Source organism: Peromyscus maniculatus, chromosome 9, assembly GCF_049852395.1.
Source record: "Peromyscus maniculatus bairdii isolate BWxNUB_F1_BW_parent chromosome 9, HU_Pman_BW_mat_3.1, whole genome shotgun sequence".
NCBI lineage: Eukaryota > Metazoa > Chordata > Mammalia > Rodentia > Cricetidae > Peromyscus > Peromyscus maniculatus.
The window spans coordinates 41,587,059-41,604,489 of NC_134860.1; the positions used below are offsets into that span (position 1 = coordinate 41,587,059).

A 17,431-nucleotide genomic window follows, 5' to 3' on the forward strand; every position below is an offset into this window, starting at 1 on the left:
ACCACTGGACAGATCTCCCAAATCGAAACTTAACAGAGAAATAAAGGACTTAACTGATGTCATGACCCAATTGGACCTAATAGATATCTACAGAACATTCCATCCTAACAAGAAAGAATATACCTTCTTCCCAGCACCCCATGGAACTTTCTCTAAAATCGACCACATACTTGGCCACAAAGCAAATCTCAACAGATACAAAACAATTGGAATAACCTCCTGTGTTCTATCAGACCACCATGGTTTAAAGTTAGATTTCAACAACAACAAAAACTACAGAAAACCTACAATCTCATGGAAACTGAATAATGCTCAACTGAATCACCAATGGGTTAAGAAAGAAATAAAGAAAGAAACTAAAGACTTCCTATAGATAAACGAAAATGAAGACACAACATACCCAAACTTATGGGACACTATGAAAGCAGTGCTAAAAGGGAAATTCATAGCACTAAATGCCCACATAAAGAAGTTGGAGAAATCCCACACTAGTGACTTAACAGCACACCTGAAAGCTCTAGAACAAGAAGAAGCAAAGTCTCCCAGGAAGAATAGACGCCAGGAAATTATCAAAGTGAGAGGTGAAATTAATAAATTAGAAACTAAGAGAATAATACAAAAAATTAATAAAACTGGGCTTGATCGCTCCCGATGACGATGGAGTCTTTGCAATGGGTGGCTGTGAGAACCTGGAATTTGTTCAGTTCAGAGAGCGGGTTGAGCATTTGGGGAGGTGAACTTCTGCCACCAGTGTAGTCATGTCTGCAAAGTCCATGCTGGAGGCCAACATATTGTGCATGCCCCAGGCTCATCCTGACCAAGACTGCTGCTTCCCAATGCGGCATTGTCAGAAGCAAGCTTCTGCCCTAGGCTCCCAGCATCAGTGAAGTACAAGGGATGCTGCATGTCAGGGTGTGCTAAAGGGAGGGGAGATGGGTCTTGGTGTTCTTTCATGCACTCAAAGGCAGCCAGAGGCACTGACAGATTTGCTGCCATCTCATGCAGGTTGTTGTTCTCTGTTTGTTCCAGGCATTGAGCTTCTGGAAATGCCAGGAATTCTGAAGGTTGTGGTTGAGGGTAGTTCATGACTTGTGCCCATTAACAGGTGGTGTCCTCATATGGTAATCCAGGGTGTAGGAGTAGCAGAGTTCTGTTCTTCTGCTGAGGGATTCTCTGGCTTGATGTGTGATTCCCAGGGAAGTCTCTGTTTGCACCTCTGAAAAAGAGTCAAGGAAGAACTCAGTACCTGGTAAGTGGGATTTGCACCTTTCAGTGCACTTCTGCACTTAGGCCCCTGCAACAGCTGGATGACATTCTTAGGATCTCTGCCATGGCTACAGATATTCAGATATTCAGATTTTTAGTAGATAAGAAAAATGTACCTTGGCTTCCACTTGGCCTCTTCATCTAGTCATGCTGGGAAACCTGGATATGCACATAGATAAAAAGAAACTTGATTCTATTTGTGTGATTGTGCTTTTAGTCTCAACACTCTTGTGTTAGAGCCAGGGCCTGGGACAGGGCCAGGGTAATTGCAGAGTCAGAGTCATTGGCAAAGGCAGAGATAGTGTTAGAGGTAGAGGCAGGCTGATGTTTGTGAATTCAAGGCTAGCCTGATCAACATAGTTAGTTCCTGAACATGCAGGGTTATGGAGAGAGAACCTGTCTCAAGAAACTAAAAGCAAAGTAACAAATCAACTGGTTATATCTCCTATGTGTCACCCTCTCAAATAAGTGCCAAATGCCTCAGAGGCAATGGTGTGAGTATCCCTGATAATATTAGAGCCCAGAGTGTGCCAAAGAGTTGAATGTTCACAGACAGGCCAGAATGGAGCAACACACGGGCCACTCAAGAAATCCTGGCCGTAGTTGACAGATGGTCTCTCAGGGAAGTAAAGCATTTGTTCCCAGAAAAAAAGAAACAGTTATTTGAGAGATGGTGCTAGAGAAGAGGAGGACATCTTTGCTATTGCTACCCCAGTAAGAAGATTAATATCAGATTATTTGAATTAGAGAAAATACATAAATCATAAGAAAGAAGGCAACCCAGGGAGTACAGTGCAAAGAGAAAGACAGTCCTCCCTGATTTCTTCAAAGATAGTGAGGACATACAATGGTTCAGATTGAGGAAGAATCAGGGAAAGGCATAGTGAACCTCCTAGATGCCATCCAAGGCCAACTAGAAAAGAAATGACAGCCGCTCCTGAGAGAGTCTGCAAAAAAGAATGCTAGGAAATGCTGGAGAGGATGGAAAATTTCCAGCCTGATTGGATGTTAGTGTGGAGGATCCTCCAAAAGCCAAAACCTGGCCCACCACATGGTTCATATATGCCTTTCCAAAGAAAGAACTCAATATATTAGAGAGGTACTTGCCCATCAGTGTTGACTGCAGCACCGTTTCAAGAATATTAGGGAACCAAGCATGGTGTCCAACAGCAAGGCAATGGGTGAAGAAAGGGGGATGTTCATTGAACGTGAAGTCTTTTCAGCCATAGAGAAAATGAAGTTGTGTTGTTTGAAGTATGTGGATTCAACTCAGGCTCATGAGATGGCTCAGTAGATGAGAATACTTTCTTTTCTTACATTATCCGCAGGCTTACTTCGGAACACCTTCTGGAAGCTTTCAATCTCTCTTAATTCCAGACCTCAGAGGTCTGATGGCCTCTTCTGGCCTCTGTGGGCACTCCACACATGTGTTCCACAGGAATTCAGGTGGACAACAAACAAACACACAAACACAAAATAAAGCATAATTGGATGATTTCAAATATGGATACAATTGAGACAGAGTAATCAAATGATGCCCAAGTCAGGAAATTGATCAACCTTGTCTATTTTCTCTTTATGGTGGGTACTTGATAGTGTGCACATGGACTCCTGTATTTCATTTCATGAAATTTCAGGAGGAGCTCTGTCCCAGACTAGTAAATATTAAAGGGCTGGGGTGAGTGTTTCAAAATGGGAGGAATTGTGGTAAGAACAGGAGTGTGTTTACTATAACAGAATACATTATAGAAAACACACCAAATTCAGAGAATTTATTTTACCTAAAAATAAAAGTCAAAGAGTATAATTGTATTACCACTACAAGTTTTGGCTAATTACTTTTACCTTAAATAACACTACCAGGGACTTATAGCATATGATGTATTTACGTAACATATATTACTACTTCGACAACATAAAGAATAACAGGAAAGGTACAAAGAAACCATCAAAACCATATATATATATATATATATATATATATATATATATATATATATTTATACATGGATAAAATATAACCAACTTTAGTTTCTCCAGTCACATTTAGTGTCTTTAGATATTTACAAGTAATGAAACTATGTCTGAAAAATTATGTGTAAATCCTGGGATGTACACATATTATTCACCTTAACTCCATACGTACCTACATATCTATACTTATGTCCAAGTCTTTATATCCAATGTATGCATACATATGTGTCTCCATATCTCACCTTCTCTATGTTGAAGAGTACTGTGTTCCAATGCCTAGGACAGCCCTTACATGACATAGCCAAAATATCTGGAAATTTCCATATCCTTCTGCCTCTGAAGGAAGAGCTGCGGTTTTCCCAGAGAGGTGTACTTGGCAGCATTCTCTCTCTCCTGTTGAGCCCGCCTCTTCATGGCCTCCCTCTCTGGCCTCTGCTCTTCTGTGATGGACTGTGAGATGACTGGCCCTGGAATGTGGACATTCCTCCATGGAATTGGTTGGTGGCTGAAGTCTTGCAGTAGATGTTGGATTTGAGGTTTGGGAGGTGACGGGGCCTTTTTCCTGTCAGTAGAGGCAAGCTCCCTCTGTAGTGAAGGGTGAGATGATGCTCTGTAGGATACTGGCCTACAGACAGCTTGCTGAGGCCCAGTGCAAGACTGGATGGCGTTGGTAATGTTATCTCGTGTGGCACTGGTAGCAATAGGCAGAACTGGCTTGTCAGAGGCCATCAAAGAAGTGCTGGCATGAGCTGGTTTAGATGGATTGGGTGTGGTAGACTGAGCTGAGTTAGAATGAGTTGTCACAGGGTACAGTGCAGGTGCCCTGTGTGAAGCCAGGGAGAGAGGCTTTGTAGAAATAGGTCTTGCTTGTGGCATGTCCAGGGCTGGAAAAGGCAGAGGTACTAACTTGACCTTGCCAGGTGGGGGCAGCTTATACTGGGATGGAGATGGACTACACGCCCTGAAAGCATTTCTCTCTGTTCTCTGAGCATTGCTTGGGGTTTTACCAGGGCCTCGGCCATCACATGGCACATCCAGAAGTGATGTGGTGGATGGGCCTGTCCTTGGATCTTTGTTGCTGCTGAAGTTTAGCTGAGCCCGGGAGGAAGAGATGCCAGTATTTTTCTCACTCTTCTTCCCCAGTGGGTGAAAGACTTGCACGGATTCTAGCATGTGCATGCCGAGGTGAGTTCGGGGCTTTTTAAAGCTGTTGTGGCTGAGCTCAGGTGGATTCCTCTTCCTCTTGTTCTTTGGTATGCTGGTGTTTTCGTCTGCCTTGACTCTATTCCTTGACTGCTTGAGCTCCTCTGTTTTCTTGCACTTGTTTTCTCTGGATCTCTTGGTCTTGTCTTGCCCCTGAGCCCTTGCTTTGCTGGGCATGCTGGGTGTGGCTTTCTGGGCTCTGCCCTCCAAGTACTTAGGCATGTTGTCTATAGCCCCTTCTCTAGACCCAGCACTGCCCACTGCCTCTTCTCCCTTCACCCATTCCTGGAGCTGGATTCTGGCCTGAGGAAACCCATCTAGCATCTCTGAGGCTTTCTGGCCATTCTTTCTCACTTGGTCCACGGGTACACTGATAGTGCTGGAGCTTTCCTGGACCTGATCCCTGCTGATGTCTTTGGATTGGGTTGCTGTGGGATCTTGGAATTGGTTCCTATCAGTGATTGAGTTGGAGAGTCTGGGAAGGTGAATATCTGCCACCAGTGTAGTCATGTCTGCAAAGTCCATGCTGGAGCCCATCACACTCTGCAGCACCCCAGGCTCATCCTGACCAAGGCTGCTGCTTCCCAAGGTGGCATTGTCAGGAGAAAGCTTCTGTTTTAGGCTCCCTGAATCAGTGTAGTTCAGGGCCTGCTGCATGTTGGCATGTGCTAAAGGGAGAAGTGTTGGGTCTTGGTTTTCTTTTATGCCCTCATAGGCATCCAGAGGAGTTGACAGATCATCTGTCATCAAACCCAAGTCGTTATTCTCTGTTTGTTCCAAGATTGGAGCAGGAGGCAAGGGCAGGAATTCTGTAGGACTGTCGATGGGGGCAGTTAATGACCAGTCCCCATGGACAGGTGGTGACTTCTGGACATCCTGCATGCAGGCATTGCAGAGGTCTGGACTCTGCAGCAGACAGAGTGTCTGGCCTGCAGCTGTCAATCCCAGGGCTGTCTCCATTTTCACCACTGAAAAAGAGTCAAGGAAGAAGTCAGTGCCTGGTAAGTGAGGTGCTCCCCACTTTTCAGTGCTCCTCAGTACTCAGACCCCTACAGCAGTGGGGAAGGCATTCCTATGAGCTCTGCTTGAGTAGCACAGGCGGCACCTCTATTGGGAGACTTGTGACCACTCTCTTATTTTTATCATCATTTCTCAGATGTTTGTGTTTTCCTCGGTGTTTGTGTGTCATGTGCATGCATAGTGATCATGGGGAGGTGACAGAATTCCCTTGGGGTGTAGTCCTCCCTTTCCTTTCCCATGTCTTTGAATGAGTGACCCTCATTTCTGTGGAAGTTTGCTATCAGGTAGCATGTCTGGTGCATAATTTTCAAGAACTTGCTTGTGTCTTCCAACTCTTGGCATTACTCAAATTCCCCCTGTTGCCTGAGTTTCTAAATTGGTTCAGGTATCCAAACCCAGTTCGTCACTCCTGCAAGACAATATTTTCAAAAACCCTGGATTTCCTCCAGCTCCACATTTCACAGTCTTGTTATTAATGATATGAAATTTTGTTTAAGAAGGTGAAATCTTTAGCTTGGGTTATCTTTGTAGTTTAGAACATATCCTAGTGATCATGCATAGCCTTGGCTCACCTCTGAATAACCATAGCAAAAGAATAAGGGAGAGAGAAGCGGAATTAGAAGGAGAGAGAGAGAGAGAGAGAGAGAGAGAGAGAGAGAGAGAGAGAGAGAGAGAATGAGAATGAGAGAGAAGCTTTGCCCAACTAAGCAGTTGTACTCTGGTACAGCAGGTATACATGACTCTCAATGCACTTATGCTTTTAAGAGAACAGCAGGGCCAGTACTTGGAATCTGCAAGTAATACTTCCTCTAGGACAGTTTTGCAGTGCACTGCTCTAGAATCAGAATTCAAGCAAGAGAAAATAACGTGTTACCAAACAGAAAGGCCTTGGTGTCCTCTACAGCCCCGAGGAATAGACTAGGAAGGAGGCGATTGCTGTGAATGGTGCATGGGACTGATTAGCTAGGTCAGTGATGTGTTTGTCTGTGGTGGTGTCCTTGGACATGTCTTAATGGAGATGGATGCCACTCATTGCCCTGCATTGTCAGTCATTATAGAGACTGAAGATGGGGATGGTGAGCCAGAACAAGGCTGAACTCTCAGGACTCCCATTTTTTCTCCCTGAGGACATCCACTCCTGAAAGTTTGAGCTTTGAGTGCTGATCTCAGTCCTCCCTCCTGGCTCTACTCACCTTGAAAACAGGTGTCTGTCTTGTCTTGAGCAGGTGTGGGATAGTAGATGGCAGAGGTGGAGAAGGGTGTTTGGACATTTGTTGACTGAAACTCCTTTGGCACCATCACCATCTCTGGTTGCAGAGCAGAGGCATGACCCCCAAAGTAGGACACAGAGCCACAGGCCTGCAGGCACTGCCCATGTTCTCCAGACCTCAGAGGCCCCAGGCTGTTGAAGTCATTGTAATAGACCTGGCTGCCCTCCAGGTAGGAAAGTGCCAGGCTGTATCCTTGATTTGGTACCTGTGGTGGTGTGGCCCGAACAAGGCTGGCAAACATTGTTGGATAGGAGAGGACTAAGGCATTGGGATCTAAAATATTATCACCCTGGCCTCTCCTAGAGAAGGAGGAGAATGTGGTATTCTGGTCAATGACAGTTACAGTGAAGTCCCGGAGTGCAGCTCCCCTCTGGTCAGTGTTTCCTGTGGGATCCCACTGGAGAACACCTGGATAGGAGAGTGCTGAGGCAGAGATCTGGCCCTGGTCAGTCAGTGCAGTCACCATGGTTGTGCCAGCTGGTAGGTAGGGGTAGGCACTGTCCCTTAGCTGCTGGCAACAAGTGCTGGAGTCCGATGGCAGGAGCCATGCTGCACTCACAGCTGGGGTGGAGACCCTGGAGAAGTTGCACACACTTCCTGCTATGGGCATGGCATTCCTCATCCCAGGCACAGAGGGCTGCAGAGCACATTCTGTTCCAAGGAAAGGTGCACTTTGGAAATTTTCTGTAGGAAGCAAGAGGAAAATGGGAAGAGGGTGAGATGGAATCTGTATGTCTTTCCTTGAAGATCTTTGTTATCTCCAGTTTGTACAGTCTGGGAGAGTCTGAGACCCATTTTCCTTCACATATCCCAAACAAATGGTTCAGAATGATTCTTGTTAAAGGATAGGATGGCATTCATTTAGTAAGCTGCCTGTTCTTCCTGTGCTGGCATGGACTTCCTAGTTCATCCATGTTGACCCTTGCTCTGACCTAGACAACAGCCTTCTTTGCCCTGCTTTGTCTTGTTCTGATTCCTGCTGTGGCACTGCCTCACACCTGTGTCCCAGAACAGAAGTGTTTAAAGTAGGAGAACCTTAGACAGCTTCTCATGCCTGTGCCTTTGTCCTGTTCTGTGCAGATCTTCTTCTATGTAGGCAGAGAGAGTCTCTACCTAGATCAGTCTGGCCTTGAAATCACACAGACTGGACTATCTCTGTATCAGACTGCTGGCATTGTAGGTTCTTTCCATGTCCACCAGGCTTGGCTTTACTCTGACCTTTCTTAATGAAAAGTCATATCAGGACAATCATAGATAAGAACTGTATTTAGCTAAGATGACCTTTGTCATCTAGCTCCTTCTGTTCCCCACTACTTTTTATGTAAGTCACTACTTGTTATTTTTTAATATAAATTCAGTACACATCCAATATGACTACATGAATACAACCTGCTGATAACATTTCATGTTGAGTGCCTATGTTTCAAGCGACAGTTTGGGATTTCTAACGTAGCATGTGGTTCATCTCTGAATAAGATTGTTTCTTAATTAAAAGTTGGTTACATTGATTCTTCAATGAACACTTCCACAGTAATTGTTAATTTCTTATAACTCTCCTAGTTGAGAATCCTTGTGAGAATTCGTGCGCACACTGGTGTGTCAGTTCTTGTCCAGAGAACAACTGACTGTGGAGTAGCCAGTCCATGTTGATAACATCCAACCCTACCAAAAGATGAGGAGAATGCTGTGGAAGATGGGCTGGATAGAGTGTTAGAGCCAGGGACTAGAGCTGGATATTGTTTTCTATATGTGACAGGAAACCTTTACCTAGACTAATCTCAACAGTGTGGCTGCATAGTAATGGGTTGGGATATGATAATGTCTTGTGCCATTTATTTACTCTGTGGTTATCTGTAACATTAGTTCCAAACTACCTTTGTGTACATCCAGGGTCATCTCTACAGTTTGTCTTCTTTTAGGTCCATATTTTCCAGCCTCAGTAAGAACCAAATCTAAATGTGACATTCAATTCGATATCTCTATCAGCATCAACAGTATACCCATTACACAAAAATTTAAAAGTATAGTAAAAAATAAGGGAGAAGTGATCCCTTATTTCTTTAATGTTTTAAAATTTTTTTCCTTACCTGCCATGGTCGTGGGGTGGGGGGAGAGTATCAGCAATCCACAGTACAATGGAGCAAGAGAATTGTTTGTCCTTGTCTGATCAGCTGACCTGAGTGGCAAGTGTGTCCAGTATCAGACAGCACTTACTGGTCACTGGTCACAGGTGACCTGTGATGATCCAAATTTGTTTACAGGCATCACCATGGCAACCCCAAGAACTTACCAGGGCTGGTAGGTTGGGTTGAAGGGCGAATGATGTCATAAACGGGGCAGCAACCAATGAGAAAGTCGCATTCTGAGCTAACAGGTGGGATTGGTTGGAGAGGATGCCAGGACACTAACAGTAGCCATGCAGGCTGAGGTGTATGCTAGTGAAAGAGGCAAATCTGGCTTGGAAGTCCTCCTCTCAGGAGGTTTAGTCCAGGATATTGGTAGCTTCTTATAATGTTCATCTATGAAGCTGTGTCTGTTGTTCCTATGAGTTGTCACCTTCCAGGTGTGAGTGTGCTTTCAGCATACACTGTACATACACTCAGTCCCCTTGGGCAGGAAGGAGAGGTCAGCATGGGAGGAGGGAACTCGGGTGAGAAACTGTATCAGTTGATCTGGTTTATGAGCCATTATCATCAGCCCATGACCCAAGGAAGAGATCAAAGGGCTCCATTGTGACTGTGTTAAAGGACAGAGTTGAGTGTATTGAGAGCACTTTGGATGATGAACTCCAAGAATCTTCGCTTTGGGTTTCTTCTCCTAGATGCCTTCCTTATTCTGTGTGGCCCCAGGCAAGACTCACATCTCTCTTCTCTGCTTTTTATCCCTTCTTGTTAGGGTGTGATTCTTGGACTAGGGTGAACCTGTACCGTTAAAATGGTGGGCAGTGTTATGGTGAACTTCCAGAAGCAGTGGTCTTCTGGTCATCGTGAAGATGCTTGTAATTGGATGCTGCTGGTTGTAGCAAGCACTTGAGGGGTAACCCCTGTTGTTTGGGTGCTCATCTTGTGTCTCACTCTGGTGTCAAACACATGGGCATTCTTTGTATCTTGCCTCCCTTCTTACAGTATTGAGGTTGTTAGTCATTGAGTCTGGCCGCCTTCTCTCTTCATCTGCAAGTATAATGAGTATGACAGTTACTGAACCTTCTTCCTCCTGGCAACAGTCTCTGCAGAATCCTGGGCTCTAGCATTCTCTGCCATGCTTTTTTTCTGAGAAAGGGCTAAATAGAGACTGGAACACCTTGAGCAGAAAGGCATTTGTTGGTATGTGGCGGTGGGTTACATGAAAAAAGCAGTGTATGTGTTTTTGTAACTGTGGCAGCTTGTTGGAAAGGGATCCTGGCTGTTGAGAACCAAGGAATAACACAAAGTTGACTTAAGCATAGCAGCTTACCTCCCTGCTCCAGGGAAAGTTTTCCCCAATGAAACCACTTTGCTTTGTTAGGGGAAGGTTTCCCTAAGGAAAGTGTTAACACTTCTGCTCTGCTCCTGTGTGTCTCATGTTCCCCCTCTGCTCTGCTCCCTTCTGACAAAAGAAGGTCTCACCCAACCCCCATTCAAGAAATTTATTGGAGGGGAAGAATCCAAGAGGGTGGCTGCCTCTGCCAGGAAGAAAAAACAGGTAGTTACCAAATGAACAGGTACAGGGCTTATGTAGGACTTCTTAGTGGGGAGTTTTTCCAGGGTGAAGCATTGCAGGGTAAGAATTGCTCAGATTCCAATCCCTGAGTTTGGACAAACCCAGAGATTGGTTCAATTATGTTCTGTAGGTTTTCCTGCTCAGCGATTTTTTTTTTTTTTTTTTTTTTTTGTGCGGAGTGGGTCAGGGGCAGAGTGTGTTTCTTTGATTCTGGTTTCAGGGCCAAAGTGTGTTTCTTTCACAGGCCATTTTTATCGTTTTCACCCTGGTTTCAGGGGTAGGGAGGGTTTCTTTGGCTGGTTCTTTTATCCTAAATTTCACTTTATATTTGAAAAAAAGAACAACCCACTTCCCATCTCAGTGTATAACACAGACAGGAATATGATATTTTGTTTAAATATGGGTAAATCTTGTGTGTTTCCTCACTTTAGTTTAGATTGTTTTCATTCTCCTTGGGTACTCACTGGTGGGTTCATAGACTGTCTCATGGCATGGGTGTATTGTGCATTTATGTACCTTTCTTATTCTAACTGCCTCAACAAGCACTACTATGACAGTGTCTGTCTGTCAGTCCTCATTAAAAATGACCCTGGAGAATGTTTAGCCCTCCTCCTGCATTCACATGAGCTGTCAGCACTTTCCCTTCGGACCTCTTTTACACTGAGCTAGTGCTGTAGCTTGCAGCTACACCCCCAGCTCAGTAGAACTGTTCCTCCATGCACATTGTTTCATGGTTTGTAGTGCTTGGCAAAGCTCTGCAATAAGAGTGTCTTTTCTCATAGGCCAGTAGGCTGCCTTTGTCTTTCACCCTTCCAGTTTCCTTCATGACTAACCACTTGTCAGATAATGTGACACATTCCAAGTGGCAATGACTGAAAGTTGGAAGGTTCATCCAAGGTCCTGGTTGTAGACCATTCTGAAAAAAAGTGTGTTCTTGTAGCAGCATAGACCCAGGTGAGTAGAACATCACTGGGCCTGTGTTACTGAGAAGTCTTAGAGTGGAGCAAAAATGAGAGATCCATAGATATGAGAGATGGATAGATAGATAGATAGATAGATAGATAGATAGATAGATAGATAGATAAGTTGTTAGAGAGTTAGAACTGTGTTCTGTATTTAATTTCCATTATTTCAGTGCTTTTTTTTTAACATTTCCCCATTATTTTTTTTCAGTGTCATAACTTGAGAAGTTAAGTCATGAACTTATTTTCTCTAATAACCTATAGTGGTTTTAGTTTCTGAACCCTCTACTCCTTCTAATTCTTTTCCAAGTCCCTACCTGTCAGTTCCTACTATCTTTCTGTTGCTCTTTAGAAAAGAAAAGACTTTCAAGAGGTAACACATAAATATGGAAAAATAATACTTTGGGACAGCATCTCCAGGAAAATGAATGTAAGTTAAATAATTTGACAGATGGTATCCTGCATGGGTGAAAAATGGCACTCCCTGAAGACATATGCCTGCTAAATGCTAAGGGCCAAGATGGGGCTTAAGCCTCAGGAGATGTTGGCCAAGAATGTCCTTAGGACTTCCCAGAATATGAAAACTATTTCATTCCTCTTTAAGTTATGAGCCAAACGTAGAATAGCACCAAACTGATTGAGTAGCAGGCTATGAAGGAGTCAGATTAGTCCCAAGCTGGAACCCCCTCCTGATAGCAGGCTGGCTTTCATAATCCAAGCCAGGCTCTTCCATCATTTTGGGGGAGAATTGTCTGGATTTGTGCTATTAGGATATCAACTATCTCTCCCACATATTAAAATGTCAAGAGAGATGTATACACTAGTAAGGAGAAAGCAGAGTTGATAGCTATAATTTAAACAACTCTCCAATTTGATATGTGTACACCTACACAGAAGGGAATTCTTATCTTGTACTGCAACCCACCACAAAATCTCCAGGGATGGAGGAGTTCCAGGTCTAGAGGGAAGACAACTGCTATTGTTTTGTTGACTAGAATGATTGGGTGTTTACATTTCCCTTCTAAACCTTTGTGGTTTTGCAGATTAATGTAGTTTCAGGTGCAGCTGTAACTGTTACCGTCTGACTCTTTTCTGGCCTTCCTTTGGCATTGTTTCTGTTGCTGTTGGAGAGAGCTGTCATTGTTTAGGCTGTTGAGACTCAGTGGCTGCTGTTGCTGCGAGATGGCTGGTTGGTACTCAGAATGGATCATGCACAAAGCAGTCCACCCAAAGCTCAGGGATTGTCCTGCCAGTAGGAGCCCAATGGAATTGAGAGCTAGAGCAGTAGGGTAGAATAGTGTAGCATGGCTTTCTATTGCAAAATCAAGTGAACATCACATTGTGATGTTTTAGCATTGATTATCTCAGATGGATGGAGACCTTAGAAAGTAATTGAACAGATTAATTCAGTGATAGACAGGTCTGTGGCTGTGAAGCTTAACTGTACATAGTAGAAGGAGCCATGGAGGTTCATGAAAACTTGACTTGTCATTCTAGACATTACTTGAATTTGAACACCAGGTCCATTGGAAAATGGTCTTTCTTGATGCCAGCGAATAGAATTGGAGAGTTAACTGAAAGTAGGGTGCTTCCAAGTATTGCTTCCACAGGAAACACCAATAAGTTGGTGGGTATAGTGTGAAGTATTCTACTCTCTCTCTATTTCTGTATGGAGTCACTTTAAACACCAACCCAAGGTCTGTCACATATCCCATCTATACTATTCCAAGGAAATGAACATTTTACTGCATTGCGCATCAGTATAGATTGCAGTATTTTTTCAGGAATATTTATGTTACCTGATCTTCCTGTCCAATAACAGAGCAATGGATAAGGAATATGTGATGTCTACACACAACAGAACCATTTCAGCTAAAGTGATGAGTGTAGTCAAGGTGATTGCAGGGGAGTTCTTTTAACTCGTGATAATCATATTATACCATATGTATCCAGTCCAAGACAAATATCTCCTGATGCTGTCTCTATGAATGGATGCTCGATTACACATACCTACATGGTTCCATTCCTGACATTGAAGGTAATGCTGTTGAGCATATGAAGCATGCCTAAGATTTTTGGTGAGAGTTAAGGAATGGGTAGGCCTTGGTCATAAAGATACTGGGCTCAGTATACAATATATAGTTTTAAAAGAACATGTTCAATGAATAGTACAATGAGAATTAATGACATTGAGGATTCAGTACAAGTACAACATTGTCTGAATTACTTTAATGCCAAAAATGCTTCCTGAGTTTCTTTAATAAGGATTATTTTACAAGACCCTTAGTTTCAATACATAAAGCTTAAAATAATAATGTCAAGGTCAAAAGATATCCATCCAAATGTGTTTCTACTGCTCCTAAGGTGTAAAGTGAAGCATAGTAATCTCATGGCAGTGTGCAAATCTGTAATTAAAACCACACACAGAGAGTGATAAAACCAGAGGCCTCCCTAAGCCATTGATTTCCATCATTCTGTTGTACCCAAATTTGTCCCTGTGAGGATCATTGCATACAGGTAGTAGGATCTTTTCATGCTGGGTTTGTTAACATTTTCTAGATAGGTGAGTCTGGACATAGCCCTTTTTAGAATGTACACCTTTGGGCCTACACATTAGTTGCAGGTTAGATATTGTGAAGAAAGTTATACCATGAAACTCTATTTACAGGCTGAATACAATTCCTCTATAAAAATCAGATGCCCGAATTCATCGAAGTAAAAAAGCAATCATAACTTTAACATAAAAGCACTAAATATCCAAAATAGTATTATCACATCTCATAGGAGGTTAGTGATTCATAGGTATTATAGCAAGTGTAGCTTACAACTGAAACAAGGTAGATTGACAGAAAAAAAAAATGAATCTGAGTTAAGTTCCATTTGGAAATACATGTGGTTTAGTCTTTTTGGTTTTAGGTATGTACCAAAAATGCACCAAGGAGTACACATGGACCCTATATCAAGTCATGCACTAAAACGTGGTTATCCACCTGTACAGAAATAACCTATTTCCACATGGCTTCTTGCTGCATTCCTTTAGTCTCTGCACTCTTGAGGCAGGGGCTGAGGAAGAGGCAGAGGTGGAGGCAGAAGGGGAGGGTGTGATTAACATGGATACAGAGGCAGAGGGGAAGGCAGGCAGCTCTTTCTGAGTTCAATGTTTGATTGTTTGATTTAGCCAGGTCCAGGATAGGCTGGGCGATGGGGAGGGTCCTTTTCTCAAGAAACTAAATATGAGTTAGTAAATAAATGAATTCTGTTTACTACCATTAACCCTGGACAAAGATAATTACTGCCCAATGTCCCAGAGGCCAAAGTGTAATAAAATCTGATACTGTTAGAGCACAGAGTAGCACAAAGAGTTGAAGGTTCAGAAGATTCCAGGTTTCTTCTCACCCTTCTTCCACAGTGAGTGACAGACCTCACTAATTTTCTGTTAGGAAATTTTTTATGTATCATTTCCAATTGTGGTTGTACAAAATATTGGTACAGATTTGGGCTATTCCACATTCCCTGTGGGAGCACCCTCCATTGAAATCTTTTAACCAGTTGAGAATTATTATAAGTAGGCACTGTGAAAGCAAATCTTTCTCTGTATTTTTCTTGTAAGGGTATTGAAAAGAAACAGTCTTTTAAATCAATAACTATGACAGGCCATCATTTTGGTAACAGAGTAGGCATAGGCATTCCAGATTGTAGGGAGTCCATTGGCTGAATTACTTTGTTAATTGCTCTAAGGTCTGTTACCATTCTCCATATACCAGATTTCTTTTTAATAACAAATACAGGAGAATTCCAAAGGCTGGTTGATTCTTCAATATGCTGAGCATTTTACTGTTATTCTACCAGCTCTTCTAAAGCCTGGAGTTTCTCTGTTGTTAAAGACCATTGCTGAACCCATACAGGCTTTTCTGTTAACCATTTTAAAGGTAGAGCTGTTGGTGTCTTTGGAAGATCATCAGTTGTTGAGCCCTGTTCTTGTATAATATGGATGGCTGGTGACCACTCAAAATAATGCCTTCTAATATATCTCTCAGAAACATGTGCTAGTTTATGATTTGTTTCTGAGATTGGAGGGATGTTAATCTGAGTATTCCATTGTTGCAACAAGTCTCAAGCCCACAGGTTCATAGCTATGTTAGCCACATATGGTTTTAATTTTCTTCTCTGTCCTTCTGGACCTATACATTCCAGCCATCTTGCACTCTGTTTCTCCTGAGATAATGTCCCAATTGCTAACAGTTGAACATTTACCTCCTGAAGAGGCCAAGTTGAATGCTAAAATTCTGGTGCAATTATGGTAACGTCCGCACCTGTGTCTACCAGACCAGACAACAAAACACCATTTATTTTTATCGTTAATTTCGGTCTTTGTTCATTAATAGAAGTTTGCCAAAAATTTTTCTTTATGTTTTCTCCTGAATTTTCTATTCTCTCTGTTTCATCATCCTGACCAGCATGATTTATTCCAATAGGCATTTGGTTATTTAATTGCTCTGAGCAGGGGTTTCCACTATGACTGCAGGAAAGGTTTGAACTGGATTTGCTATGGGGGCCTGCATGAGGCCCCTCTTGGAGTTTCCTGAACTGAGGCAAAGGATTACCCTGTCTGTCCTTTGTTGATCTACATTTGTTGGTCCAGTGTTTTCCCTTACCACACCTTCTGCATGCTGCAGAAGGAAGGGGTATTCTGTTGCCATTGTTCCTTGAAGAAACATTGTTTCTAGGAATGACCTGTTTACAGTCCCTTTTCAAATGTCCTTGCTTTCCACATCCAAAACATCTAACATTCCTCAAACCATTTGAAATTGCTTCTCCTACCCACATATCATCATGCTCATGAGCCTCAACATTAACTATGTCTCTAATCCAATCTTCTAAAGGTGCAGATCTTGCCTTTAATGGCCTGATTATGCTTTTGCATGCTGCATTTGCATTCTCAAAGGCCAAAGATTCAATTATTATCTTACTAGCTTCCAAATCTGAGACCATTCTCTTTACTGTTGAAGCCAGTCTTTGTAAAAAATCTGTGAAAAATTCTTTTGGGCCTTGCATGACCTTTGTAACTGACTCAGTTTTTTTCCTGATTCCTCAACTCTGTCCCATGTATTCAAGGCTGCCATTCAACATAAAATTAGGGTTTGAACATCATATAAACATTGTGTTTTTACTGAAGCATATTAGCCTCCTACAATAAGCTGATCCTGGTAAACTTGTATTCCTTTATCCCTCCATTGTTTTTCTATGTTTTTAGCTTCATCCTTGAACCAAGTTAGAAATTGAAGTCTCTGGCTGGGTTCAAGAACAGCTTGTGCCAGCTCCCGCCAGTCCCGTGGTACAATCCTATTATATGTTGACCAAGAGTTTAACATTTGTTTACATATGGGGAATGCATGCCATAAGATACTATTGCCTCCTTAAACCTCTTTAAATCCAACATTGCAATTGGAGCCCAAATATTTTGTGTAGTCATTTGATCAGGCAACTGCTGTAAGGTTACATGATAAATTAAGGGTGACTGTGTGAAAACAGGCGTTCTTTCTGTAACTTTATGATCCAAACTTGAAACAACTTCACTGTTAATTTATTCTGTCTGAATTTTTACAGGTTTAACAAGTTTTTCTAAAGCTGTCACCCTGGTACTTAAATTGACTATCTTTTTAAATAGCAAAATGAGGATAAGAGTAGTGATAAACTGCATAATTCCAACAATACTAATCTGCTCATATAGTTGTTCCATTGTCAGACTTCCTAAAATTTCAAACAAAACCCAATTTTCTTCCAATGTACACATAAAACGTATTTTTTTTAATGTGGAAAAAATTTCTCTTTTAAATAGTTTCCTTTAAAATATCTGAGCCGGGCAGTGGTGGTGGTGCATGCCTTTAATCCCAGCACTCGGTAGGCAGAGCCAGGTGGATCTCTGTGAGTTCAAGGCCAGCCTGGACTACCAAGTGAGTTCCAGGAAAGGCTCAAAGCTACACAGAGAAACCCTGTCTCAAAATACCAAAATAAATAAATAAATAAATAAATAAA

The 17,431-nt window shown here is 42.5% G+C and overlaps 1 protein-coding gene and 1 long non-coding RNA gene across 4 annotated transcripts in view; one reads left to right on the top strand and one right to left on the bottom strand.

Annotated features, from left to right (window-relative positions):
* LOC143267339 (uncharacterized) overlaps positions 1 to 17,431 on the top strand; it is a 58,512-nt gene that overhangs the window by 24,810 nt on the left and 16,271 nt on the right. The window lies entirely within an intron of this gene.
* On the bottom strand, positions 1,079 to 8,955 carry LOC143267324 (uncharacterized protein C2orf78 homolog). Of its 3 annotated transcripts, none has more exons than XM_076544744.1 (4): positions 8,822 to 8,955; positions 6,657 to 7,418; positions 2,374 to 5,411; positions 1,079 to 1,216 (listed from the first exon to the last, which is right to left on the bottom strand). In XM_076544744.1, exons 1-3 carry the CDS (start codon positions 8,826 to 8,828, stop codon positions 3,529 to 3,531), a joined length of 2,652 nt encoding a protein of 883 aa, XP_076400859.1. In that variant the 5' UTR covers positions 8,829 to 8,955; the 3' UTR covers positions 1,079 to 1,216; positions 2,374 to 3,528. The 3 variants fall into 3 exon arrangements, with proteins under 3 accessions (XP_076400859.1, XP_076400858.1, XP_076400857.1); XM_076544743.1 differs by lacking the exon at positions 8,822 to 8,955 and adding an exon at positions 8,609 to 8,706 and having other exon boundaries at positions 2,601 to 5,411; XM_076544742.1 differs by lacking the exon at positions 8,822 to 8,955 and adding an exon at positions 8,609 to 8,706.

Coding starts and splice junctions, on each gene's coding strand:
- LOC143267324 (XM_076544743.1), bottom strand. CDS start 8,699: ATGTCACATTTAGATTTGGTTCTTACTGAGGCTGGAAAATATGGACCT. Junction 7,419..8,608: donor GACCCTGGATGTACACAAAG/GTAGTTTGGAAC, acceptor TGCTTCCTACAG/AAAATTTCCAAAGTGCACCT. Junction 5,412..6,656: donor GACAGACACCTGTTTTCAAG/GTGAGTAGAGCC, acceptor ACTCTTTTTCAG/TGGTGAAAATGGAGACAGCC.